At 34.7% G+C, this 12,460-nt stretch overlaps 2 protein-coding genes across 5 annotated transcripts; both read left to right on the top strand.

The window, feature by feature from the left end:
• The first annotated feature begins 146 nt into the window (after nucleotides 1–146).
• On the top strand, nucleotides 147–7,720 carry LOC105205454. 4 transcript variants are annotated; one of them, XM_039448709.1, is made up of 8 exons: nucleotides 147–431; nucleotides 1,387–1,574; nucleotides 1,661–1,814; nucleotides 3,588–3,974; nucleotides 4,718–4,815; nucleotides 4,879–5,000; nucleotides 5,255–5,606; nucleotides 6,243–7,720. In XM_039448709.1, exons 6-8 carry the CDS (start codon nucleotides 4,953–4,955, stop codon nucleotides 6,773–6,775), a joined length of 933 nt encoding a protein of 310 aa, XP_039304643.1. In that variant the 5' UTR covers nucleotides 147–431; nucleotides 1,387–1,574; nucleotides 1,661–1,814; nucleotides 3,588–3,974; nucleotides 4,718–4,815; nucleotides 4,879–4,952; the 3' UTR covers nucleotides 6,776–7,720. The 4 variants fall into 4 exon arrangements, with proteins under 4 accessions (XP_039304643.1, XP_039304650.1, XP_039304660.1 ...); XM_039448716.1 differs by lacking the exon at nucleotides 3,588–3,974; XM_039448726.1 differs by lacking the exons at nucleotides 147–431; nucleotides 1,387–1,574; nucleotides 1,661–1,814 and having other exon boundaries at nucleotides 3,478–3,974.
• Nucleotides 7,721–11,702: 3,982 nt separating this feature from the next.
• Nucleotides 11,703–12,396, top strand: LOC120358532 (the record flags this gene model as incomplete). Its single annotated transcript, XM_039453033.1, has 1 exon — nucleotides 11,703–12,396. A coding segment is annotated over one exon (612 nt), but the record flags the coding sequence as incomplete, so codon positions are not given.
• Nucleotides 12,397–12,460: the final 64 nt, after the last annotated feature.

The following is a 12,460-nucleotide window of genomic DNA, read 5'->3' as shown; positions in this document are numbered from 1 at the left end:
ATTCTTAAATCAATTTTTTTAATAAGCTACATATATATATATATATATATATATATATATATATATATTAAATTGATTTAAACATTTGAAAGCGCGCCGAAAGTGTCCTGAACAATATGGGGGATGGACGGTGGTGTCCAATCTCTTACTTGAGGATCTCTATTTAGGCTTCTCTCTGACCAAAGTGCGCGCGCATTCAACGGAAGACGTGCAGTGCAATGCGTGAACACGACGAGACCAGGGGGAAGTGATAAGTGATCCGCGCAGTTTTTTTGATGAACGTACGACCACATGTGTTATGGCATCAACTCAGGAATAATTATACGTCGCAGTATTGCTCTTGTAGGCCTTCTTCTTCTTATAGAAGAAGAAGTGAACGCGACAAACGCGTAAGTGCATGAACAAAATAGCTTCAACAAAAATTCAAAAATGTAAGTATTTTGATAGCATGTTTTAACACACATGGTACATTTTATGAAATAATCCTCATTATACTTTGCAAGGTTATGTTCTTAGGTTTGGTTTCAAAACGTCCTTCCCGAGGAAAATTCTACTCGAAATATATAGTTATATGTAACGTATCCTACATCTCAACATCTCGAGTACTCGCAACTCGTCGCGTCGCGTAAAAGAGTCACGGTGCGGTCTTGCTTCGCGTGTACTTGGCGCGATACACTACCGTGTTTCTCGATTATATATATCAAGTTACAAGCAATGATAAATTGCGCCTCAAGTTTTAAATATAAATGTCATCGTTATTATCATCAAATTGTAACGTCGTTTTAACACATTAAATTTATTGCCAGTCAGCCGACAAAATTTCTTGTTGTATTATTTTATCACTGGCGAGGAAATCATTTTATTGAATTCTTAATTAAGTTTTATATATAGAATAAATATGAGCCATATTAATGTAGTTATTCAGCATTAATTTAAATCAAATAAAATTTAAATGGAGATTTTATTAAGGTCCATATAAAGTTCATATTTAACTTTTTTCCGCGGGATCGAGTAAAATTTTCCTTTTGAGGACGTTTTGGAACGTTACCTTAAAGATTTATCCAGATAAACTTGCATTGGTGCAAATGGATTAGTCTATTTCCTTATGCAGATGTATATGGACCAATCCATTTCTTTATATGCCTGTGCACATATGCAAGTTTGTCTGGATTGACCTTAAGTGGGAAGCATACACTCTTGCATAAATAATTTCTATTGCCACAATGGGGGGAATTACAAAACTCTGATTGGTTCATTGCCTTATGCGTTGTGCATTATGCCTTTATGCAAGAGTGTGCTTTCCACTTTAAAATCAACGTGTACAAAATGCATGTTTTCTCACTGATTCATTCAATATTGTTTTAAATAATTTTATTTATATTACAGACAATAACATTATGTTTGCATATATATATATACCACAGACCCAAAAATATCGTCTGTGCCTACAGCAGATATTTACAAATTTAATATTGATAATTATGATTCCAAAACTGATACATATAAAAAAAAGACTGATAAATTAATACTGCCTGATGGAAAAAAACAAACTTGTCAAGTTTTAAAGTTAGGAGGTAAAAGTACATACATATTCGATCAAGAGTAATATTGTCTATTCAAAATCATTCTAACTTTGTATGTTCTCACTTTCACCCCATAGATACAGAAGCAGCACTCAAGATGAAATTAAGTGAAAAAAGAGTTCGAGTTCCAAAATTAACAACGTCTATAGTTCATGATAATGATGAATCTTTGACTGATGACTCAGTCAGGAAAAGGAAAATGAAATCAGTAATATTATTAAAAGAAGAAAGGTAAAATTTTACGTCATTATACAATAGAACAATACAATAGAAGTTTTTATGTAATTGGATAAAGTCTATGTAGTCAACCGAACATATTTTTCATATCGTTACTTTTTGCTTTCTCATAGAGGAAGCTTTGTTTTCGTGAAAAAACATTTTTTAGACCTCTACAAATATGTTTACAATGTTACAAAACGCCGGAAAATCATATTTTTAAAAAATGTCTGTATGTGTGAGTGTATGTACTAAATGGTATATGCTCTAATTTCGTAAATCTTGAGATATCGGGCTCGATTTTTTTTGTAAATGTAGGTTTTTTAAATAAAGGAAACTTGGTATTGAATTTGGCGATGATCGGTGTAAAAAGGTTCTTTTTAAAAAATTTTTTGAGAAATTTATGAGAAATGTCCATGGTAACTCTAACTTTCGCAAATTTTGAGATATTAGGCTATTTCTAATTCTATTATATTCTTCAGTCTTTTCTACTCCTATTTAATATATAATTCTTTAAGATTTGGTTGATTAGACCCGGCTTTAAAGAACTTCTGTATGTACGGATTCCTTGAATTTTCAAATTTAGATATTTGTCTATAACTCAAGAATTAATCAACCAAATCTTAAAGAATTATATATTAAATAGGAGTAGAAAAGACTAAAGAATATAATAGAATTAGAAATAGCCTAATATCTTAAAATTTGCGAAAGTTAGAGCTACCACGGACATTTCTCACAAAATGAATCCTGAAGAGATAAAGATTCTTTAGTTATAAAAATTTGAATGAAGAAAACCTGATTAGGCTTTTGTAAATTTTCTATGAAAATTATATAAAAATAAAAAAAATATGCAAATTAGGTATTTACACATTGCTTTCTCATCATATTTAAGTGTACAAATTAGAAAATTGCACATTGCTTTTAATTCGCTCATATAAAGCTTCCTCTATGAGGAAGCCAAACTAATAAATGCTGTTAATTTGCGTCAAATAAAATACAAGCTTCTTCGTAAGAACCAGTCATATTAGACATCGAGATAACCCCCTAAATTTGTCTAATATGACTGGCCTATTCGTAATATGCAAGTATTTATAGATGTATTGATTTTTATCATTAATAACATTTTTTATGTGTATAAAATGATACATAACATTATTTTTATGACAATCGTTTAATTATTAGATACATAACTTGCAAAGAGTTTGAAATATGAATGCACGATTCGGAATCGATTCCATTTTTTCTCTAAAAAATTGGCTTATTTGTGTTGTGTGCACTCTTCGCACTTTTCTGATATTGATGAAACTTGTCATATATATAGGAGGGAGGAGAGAGTAAATAGATAAATTTAGAAATTTTTGCTGCCCAAAGACGATGCTAAGGGATAAAATCACCCCCCTTATGTGTGTAGCGGTTTTTCGCTTGTCTCAATATACCTCGAACACTATTCGAAATATCAAAAAATGTTCTATACAAAAGTTTCATGGTAAAAACATGTTTATTTCATCATAGTAATAAAATTTTTTAGAAAGTTTTTTTTCTACAAATAAAAAAAATTTATTTACAAAATTATTTTTTCTAAATATTATTAATGTAGTTAAATAAAGATATTTTTACCATAAAACTTTTGTATAAAACATTTTTTGATATTTCGAATAGTGTTCGAGATATATTGAGAAAAGCGAAACTTCGAACTCCCTGAAATACAAGCAAAATTCGGTATTATTTATGTGTAAACATAATTTCATTAATCAATTAATTATTATATATTTACATGTGATTTTGTAGCCATTTTTTACCCCAAAAATGACGACCGTTAATACTTGTACGAAAACAAAGGACGAAGCAATGTCGCAGCACTTAAATAACGTGCAAGAAAGCAATCGTACCTCATTATTGGAATTAGATACAATAAATATAAGTCCTTATATTAATTTTAATTCCGATACGGAAACGGATTCATCAGATACAAGTAAATCTTTGCATAAAAATACAGACAAAAATAATCTGTCAAAAGGTCCAATATTATCTAGACCATATCTAAAGAAGAGACTGAAACAATCTCGACTTGCATTTTATCCAATCAAGAATTCAAATATTTCAAAGCAGCTTAACATGCGATGTAAAGCTGACAGAGCAAAGTTAAAAGGCAGGGATTACTGGGAATGTAGAGAAGTAATCCAATATTAACAATATAGTTATATAAGATATGAATAAATAAAAATATATATATAAATCAGGGTCGGTAGTAACAAATTAAAAAGTTAAAAGTTTAATAAAGTTAAAAAGTTGAAAACTTTTTACTTAACTTAGTTAATTTTAAATAATTTAATTTTTAACTTTAACTAGTCATTTTAAAACACATAAACTTTAACTTATTAAGTTTTTTCCTAAGTTAAAGATGTATCTATGCAAAAGAAAAGAATTGTAAAAGAAAAAATACATTTCCACATAAAAATAATATTTCTTTGTTATTTCATATAAAATTAATGTACAAATAAAGTATTGAATTTATTTGATAATCTACATATTCTACATTATAATTGTTTTGGGTAATCTAACTTTAAAAAATTTCGATTTTCTAATGTAGTATAAATAATGCTTTTCAAAATTAGCTTTTAATTTAACTTGAGTTAATCTTATTTTAACGTAACTTTTAACTGAGTTAGTTTTCTGTTCATGTAACTTTTAAGTTTTAACGTAACTAAATTAAATTTATAAGCCATTAACTTTAACTTAATTTAATTAAAGAAATATATTTATTTACTCAACCCTGATATAAATTAATATAAGTATAAATTAAAAAATAAATGTTAATATAAATAAATATAAATATAAATAAGCAAATATAAATATAAATAAATAAATATATAAATATTTTTCTCATAAAAAAGTAATTCATAATATTTGATTTTTAGTATTATAAGACTTTGTCGTTGTCAGAAAAAGAATTACAAAAACGTAAAAATCAATGCTCACGACATCGACAAATATGAGCGACCAAATACACCAGAAGGTATAATATTTTATTTTATTATCACTTTTTATGTTATATATAATAAACATAATGTTTTTAAAGGTTTTTGGGATCCGGAGTTTCCCGAGACAGATTCATCATGACAGAATTATCATGACAGAATAATTATAACTGAAATGTTTCGTCATTTGAATCTGATTCTCAAGGCTTCATTGCGACTCGAGGTACGTAAACATTATGATGTATACAATCCTTAATTTGGTTAATGCATTAGGTAACCAAGTGAAATAATTAATGTCACTGACATCATTTTGACTTGTTTTTACTGGGATGCAAGCAACACGAACAACCCTTTTTCTCCAAATTTGTTCGGAAAAGAATCGATTCAGAATCGTGCAACCTTAGTTTGAAACACTTTCTTACATTTGCTGCGTGTGTTATTCAGAATTCATGTAATTTTTTAATAAATTATTTTTAGATTGATCAAGAGCTTTGTAAAAAATCTACAAAGGAGACTAATACTTCTATTATTGCTGCTTATATAAGTGCATCTAAGCAGCGGTCGTTACATTCCAGTGCTGATCATGAGAATGAAGCATCCAATGTTTCTAATAATAAAGAAGACAAGTGTTCAAGTAATGATTTACTAAAAGAAAAACAAAAAGAATTAGATGAATGTTTACTGAAACTGAAACATGCTGAAAACAGAGCAAAGCATTGGGAAGAACAATATAATACTTTAAAAGAATCTGGAAATTACAACCTTACCGAAAAGACCGGAAAAGATATCGTTACTATCTTAGAAACGATCAGCAACCGTACGATTCATGGTAAGAATTTATTTTATACTATTAAGAACATAAAAGAAAAATTGGCAATAAGAGAGTCGACGCGGTTATTACTGTGTAATGTCAAAAGACACAAATATATTTTCATATTACAAGTTTCCGGACGTTTCTTCTTCGAGCCATCCTCAGCAGTACAATAAACCATTCTCCATCATAACCATGAGCTTTCGGATTAGGAGGTCGGAAAACCATGAGAACTAAATGATTGCTATATTGAGTGTCGTGCGATCTATCGTGACAACAACATGTCATGGACATTTTAATCTTTAATGTATTTTTAATGTAATTTTATATTGTTGACCACCTTCCGTTCTCCGGACTATCTGATAGCAATCATTTAATTCTCATGGTTTTCCGACCTCTTAATCCAAAAGCTCATGGTTATGATGGAGAATGGTTTATTGTACTGCTGAGGATGGCTCGAAGAAGAGCCGAAACATCCGGAAACTTGTAATATGAAAATATATCTGTCTTTTGACATTACGCACTAATAACCGCGTCGACTCTCTTATTGCCAATTTTTCTTTTATGTTCTTATTATTATTGAGTCTTTAATTATTTTTTTATACTATTAAATTCTACATTTATAATACGTTTCAATGTTTCTAATAATTGCAGATGATATTGGTGATAATGCACCTCAATATGAGAATAAAATTAATGCGTTTAAAGAACGAACAACCCATATAGGAAATGATGTTTGGATACCTACAATGATTTACGAGGAACTTATGCGTGAGAAAGAGTTCACTTCATTCATAAAAAGTGCATGCTATGCTGTCTGGGGACCCGGCAAGCTGGCTGAACGTTCTGTGCGTGAACAACGTAATGTTAAGGAACCGACATTAACTCCTACTAAAAAAAGTGCAGTTTCATCATTGTTTTGCCATTGGATGAGAGATAAGAGACATATGCCGCAGACTTTTATTGAGGAGCAAATGAATAGAACTAAACTGAACAAATACTTCAACGGGGCAATTTCAGCAGCCAGGAAGAAAATTAATTACAAGACCATAAAAACGCCCAATCCTGAAGTGACACAAAAAAAGAACCCTACAACTGAACATTTACAAAATTTGGAAGTTTCTGGAGACGACAAGTCAGATAGTGAGCATTCCTGCTCTCAGAGTTCGGAAGCGAGCTGTGATTAATGTAAAGTTTATATATGAGTCAGAAATAATTTTTTTGTTTTCCTTTTATTTACAGCCAAAGCGTACTTTAAGGGGTTGCGCACAATGAAAGGAATAGGGAACAAGGAACAGAGAATAGGAAACAGTTCAATATTAATGTTCTCTGTTCCTTGTTCCCTATTCCTTTCATTGTGCGCTAAGTGTGTTCGTAAAACGTGCAATTTAATCAAAGTATTTTGTGATTTAGTTTAATATATGTACGTTGTTTTTTTTTTATATGAACTACTTTTATATAAACTACAGTTAACACTTCTTGTATAACATATAGATACATAATACTAAATATTTTTGTTTTATGATCAATGTAAACCTACAAAATTGTAAGTGTTCACACAATATTTTTAGGATCTTATTCGTAAAATCCATGTAAAAAGCATCTAAACAATTTTTGTGTTTTTAAATTCATTAGTCCTTAAGCTCGGATGTCTCGAGAGTTTTCTGCTCTTAGAATCTTTGGATTTTGAAATCTTGGATCCCCGTACATGTAGGAAACACATTGCCTCAAGAACTTATGTCCCTTAATTATAATTCCCTTAGTCTTAGAATATTTTGCAGAAAAGTTGGATTATGGAAATTTTGATTATATATTTTGTATTTTTTTATATATTCAATTATATATTTGATAAAGCCTATTAAGATCTCGTAGTATCGAGCGCTGCGCATAAGAGACAGATCTTGCATTCAAGAGTTTATTTCCTAATAAATTGTTTTTGTATACCAACGATGCACACGTTTGCGTTAATCCGTTAATATGTTACGTTACATCGGAGAGTTTGGCGTCATTGTTCTACGAGGACGTTCCGGTAAATTGACCTGTGTGTTTGTAAATCTTGCATAAGCAAGTGATCTCAACATGTATGTATGTATGTATGTATACTGAATAAAGTTTATTAAAATTATTACGTAGATTTATATGTATAAAGGTGACATTTCATGGGCAGTGAACAACAGCAGCAGATCGTACCGATTGTGGCTACAAGACAGAGAATTTCTAAAAACTCAAGAACTTCTCTATTTTGTAGCCAATCAGTACGATCTGTCGCTGCTGTTCTATTGCCCTTAAAATCTCATCTTAAGTTGTAATTAGACGGAGAAAAACGTAGAAATTATGCGTAACAAGTTTCTACGCATAATTAATGATTTCTATGTCTTAGTATGCTTATCTACAACAAATAAAAAAACTGTCCGAAACCGCGCATTTTCTCGTGAATAGTTGCAATTTTAGCGTACTTTGGCATTAAGTTAATTGCATCTCTAACTTAGTTGTAGTTTCCGCGGATTTTTTGTCGTAGTTAGTTGTAGTTTGGCGGAGTTGTTAAAAATGTTTGAGTATTTTTTACACTCATCTACAAACAATTATTAAGAAAGTTTTCGAAATCGCGCATTTTTTGTGATTAGTAATCTTATTGTTTAGCATTAAAACTTCTTATTTTCATGTAGAATCTCTACTTTACTTGTAGTTTCCGCGTATTTTTTTTCGTAATTGGTAGTAGTTTGGCACAGTTGTTGCATAAAAAGTTGGAGAATTATTTCCGCCAGGGAAAGTGGTGATTTTGGCATAAAGGGCAAGGAGCGTCCCGGATCGGTGAAAAAGTTTGAAGGCGCAAAGTTAGAGGTATTATTGGGGTGAAACCATCACAGAACGTCGCTATCAAGCACAACTAATGCGTTTGAGCCAAGCACTGCAGGAAAAACGGTCACAATACGAGCAAATACATGAAAAAGTGATTTTGCTGCACGACAACGCTCGGCCACATGTTGCTCAGGTCGTTAAAATCTATCTGGAAACATTGAAATGGGACGTCTTACCTCATCCGCCGTATTCTCCTGACATCGCCCCTTCAGATTACCACTTGTTCCGATCAATGGCACATGGCCTGGCTGAGCAGCACTTCCATTATTACGAAGAGGCCAAAAACTGGGTCGATTCGTGGATCGCTGCAAAAGACGAGCAGTTTTTTCGACGCGGGATTCGTATGCTGCCCGAAAGGTGGGAGAAAGTAGTGGCCAGCGATGGACAATACTTCCAAGAATAAGTATGTAACCATTTTTCAACAATCAATCCTCAAATTTTGACAAAAAACGGCGGTTTTCAATTTGTACTCCTAATAATTTTGCAGCTTCCATCGTCGTACGCGGTGTGGACGTTATCGTCGGTGAATCCATCGTGTCGTTTAACGTATGCCACATCAATTTGGGTGATTCGCTTAACGCGTGATCCACTGAAATGTCTTTTTGTTTCCTCTTCATATTACGCTGTATCGCATCCTTCTGGGTGAATGGCGTTTCAATGTCAAAGTCATCGTCATCATCATCATCATCATCATCATTATGCGGTTCGTCTTTTATCGCGTGCCAGCTAGAGTTGTCAACGATCTTTTGCAGTGGCTCAATGATTGGTTTAAAGTGACTCTTGATTGCTATATTTTTCTCAATCTTGCCAGTGTTCAAAGCGCGATGTTTTTTGCGGATTGACTCGGTCGTTTTTTCAATCGCTTTCGCGATCTTCTCACGTTCGCGTATATCTTTTTTTTCAGCCATGTTAACGTTGACGTATCAATAGCGACTAACCACGTTACGGTACCGCAAATTCGTTAAATCCTCTTCTGTATCGTCCAGTAGTAATCGCACTGTCCTAGTCTATTATTAGGAATCCATACTTTTGTTGCCAACAAGTACGACACAATTCACAAAATTTCTCGTACGACATGTCGGTGTTTACATGATCGTTATATACATGTTTGAGGTTGGTACCATCCTGTTTAAATAAGCAGATTTGTGTTGTCTCGTATGAGATGTTTTGGTATTCTAGCATACGTCTGACAGAGATAAAAGCAGTCAACGTCCGCGTGACAACCCATTGCAAAGTACTCTCTTATCGTATCTTGCTTGTCGCATGCCACATCATCAAAAATAAAAATAGAATTTGGAAGCGCCTCGTTCGTCGGAATAACGTCGCTGTTGTTGGAGAATGTAAAATAGCCAATTTCATCTATTGGCGTCAATAAATTCTCCAAGTATTGATATTTCGGCTATTGCAGCGATTTCGAGTACACGTACACATTTACAAAGCGCACACCGTGTGGACTTTCCAGCAAGCTTATTAGCACGTTTGTCTTGCCACAATTTGACGGACCGCAGATAGTACCGCGTATAGAAACCGGCAGCATGTTTCCATGCTTGCGCACCTTTTTTTTCAGACATTAATTGTATCTTGTCGTCAAAATTTGTCACTTTAATCGCCTGCGACTGTTGCACGAACCGCATTTTCACCCCTCTACAATGACAAAAATGAAGAATGGTACCGAAGCTGGCCCCTATTTATAGAGGCACGTAGAGCAAAATAGTTCAGTACACAAAATGTTTCTCTGTGTCGGATGAGTGTGATATATACAGTTTAACCAACGAGCAGTTACAGTACATATCGAAAATTGTCTTGTTGCGAAAATTTAACAATTGCATCGACCACGTGTGGGACAGATTACCCGAGCATATAAAAGCTGATTGGGAGATTCAACAATATCGTCGGTGTCTAGAACACTATAATTTGCAGCATCATCGAACGCACGTTGACGGACCGGCACCGCTGAGAAAGAATTATAGTGAATGTCAACGAAACGTAGGGGCTGCGGCGTGTTAAACAGTGCGATAAATGCACTTCCTTTTGAATTGCACATTCCCGGATATCAGTTTTGCGGCCCAGGAACGCATTTAAAAAAACGATTGGCTAGGGGCGATCGAGGTATACGAGGTGTGATCAAAAAGTAAGGTGACTTTTTGAATTTCGCGCGCTCTGTACACCCAAGGACTTTGATTCTGTCCATAGGGAAATTTTCCAAACTGAAAAGTCGCTAACTTTCTACATACTTACAATTCATGATTAACGTAACAACCAATAAGCTCTAGTTGTTTCATTAATCATGAACTGCGAGTATGTAGAAAGTGGTGACTTCTCAGTTTGGAAAATTTCCCCATGGACAGAATCAAAGTCCTTGGGTGTACACTCTAATTTCAAAATTTTTTCTTTGTGTTGGTACACTCGTCACGATCATATGTTCACAGTTTTGACTATATAGCATGTGTTGTTTTTATGTGAGAGGCATAAAGGTTAAACTCGTATTTGCTTGCTCGGCGATTTTTTGCTGTTGAAAATAATGGAGCAGAAAGTTTGTATTAATTTTTGTGTAAAAAATGATATTAAGTGTTCAAAAACTCTTGAAATGTTGACAGTGGCGTACGGTGAGTCAACTTTGAGCAAAAAAAAATGTTTATAAATGGTATAATTTATTCCAAGACGGCCGAGAAAATGTTAACGATGAACCTCGCTCTGGACGCCCCAGCACGTCAAAAACCGACGAAAATGTTCAGAAAGTGAAAGAAATTGTGTTGAAAAATCGTCGAATCACGATTAGAGAAATAGCTGATGATCTTAACATATCGTTTGGCTCATGCCAATCAATTTTAACGGATGTTTTGGGTATGACACGTGTGTCAGCGAAATTCGTTCCAAAACTGCTTAATTTTGATCAGAAGCAGCGTCGCATGAACATCGCCCAAGACATGTTAAACGACGTCAATGATGATCCTGATCTACTCAAAAGGGTTATAACTGGTGATGAAACATTTTCCTCTTCCCAAAATGGAAAAGGCCTATGAAAGGACGAAGATTTGCGACGATTGAGGAGATTAAGGCTGCATCGCTGGAGGAGCTCAAGGCAATACCCAAAAGTGCATTTCAGAAATGTTTTGACGACTGGAAAAAGCGCTGGCACAAATGCATTGTATCAGAGGGGGATTATTTTGAAGGGGATAACATAATTTTGGATGAATAAATGAATATTTTTTTATAAAAATGAAAAGTCACCTTACTTTTTGATCACACCTCGTAAATCCATTGGATGCAGCGTGTCGCGAGCACGACATAGCTTATTCGCAAAGCAAAGATCTCGCCGATAGACACGCGGCTGACAATATACTCGCAGTGTCTGCGCGGAAACGCATTACCGCGAGAGACTCGACTCTTGGAGAGAGAGCTGCTGCTGCTGCCGTTTGGGCAGCTATGAGGACCAAAACAAAAATGGGTATGGGTTTGAAAACAAAGACGAGAAAGAAGAAGAAGACGACGATAAAGAAACGAATACTTCAAGTGGCAAAACGCGGTGGTATATTACCAATTTTACCGATGCTGGGCACGCTCGGATCCTTCATCGGTGGAGCGGCCACCGTAGCGAAAGCGGTGACACAAGAAACCGGGATCACCGCAAGCGCACCGAGCAACGACGGGGAGACGACAGCACCAATACAGCCAGCACACAGAACCGTCGGCCGCCCTGATCGACCGCCTATACCCGTGCGCGTGAGGGACGACTTGACGGTATATGTACCGTATTACGCGGCCACGATATCCCGGGTGTATAAGGTCCGTCTCGCCAACCGCCGCTTCACGCTTCGTTTTAGTCGGGATGGCCAGTGCCACTACATGCGGGAATTCCCGGCGTAGTGGCCAAAGTTCGCCACTCACAGAGGGGGGGGGGGTGATGTAACAAAACGCCCCTCCACCTCGCGCGCACTGCCACTCCGCTCCGTCCACTCGAGCAATACACCCGCAGAACGCCACGTGCGCACATCGAGCTAACCTGCCGTCGC

Source organism: Solenopsis invicta, chromosome 1 (assembly GCF_016802725.1).
Source record: "Solenopsis invicta isolate M01_SB chromosome 1, UNIL_Sinv_3.0, whole genome shotgun sequence".
NCBI classification, from domain to species: domain Eukaryota; kingdom Metazoa; phylum Arthropoda; class Insecta; order Hymenoptera; family Formicidae; genus Solenopsis; species Solenopsis invicta.
This window is presented reverse-complemented; position numbering and strand designations above follow the sequence as displayed.

What these genes read in the sequence shown, in the direction of transcription:
- LOC105205454 (XM_039448716.1), top strand. Translation starts at nt 4,953, where the DNA reads ATGTTTCGTCATTTGAATCTGATTCTCAAGGCTTCATTGCGACTCGAG. An exon ending in AGGCTTCATTGCGACTCGAG is followed by an intron (nt 5,001 to 5,254) that starts GTACGTAAACAT and finishes AATTATTTTTAG; the next exon opens with ATTGATCAAGAGCTTTGTAA. An exon ending in CAGCAACCGTACGATTCATG is followed by an intron (nt 5,607 to 6,242) that starts GTAAGAATTTAT and finishes TAATAATTGCAG; the next exon opens with ATGATATTGGTGATAATGCA.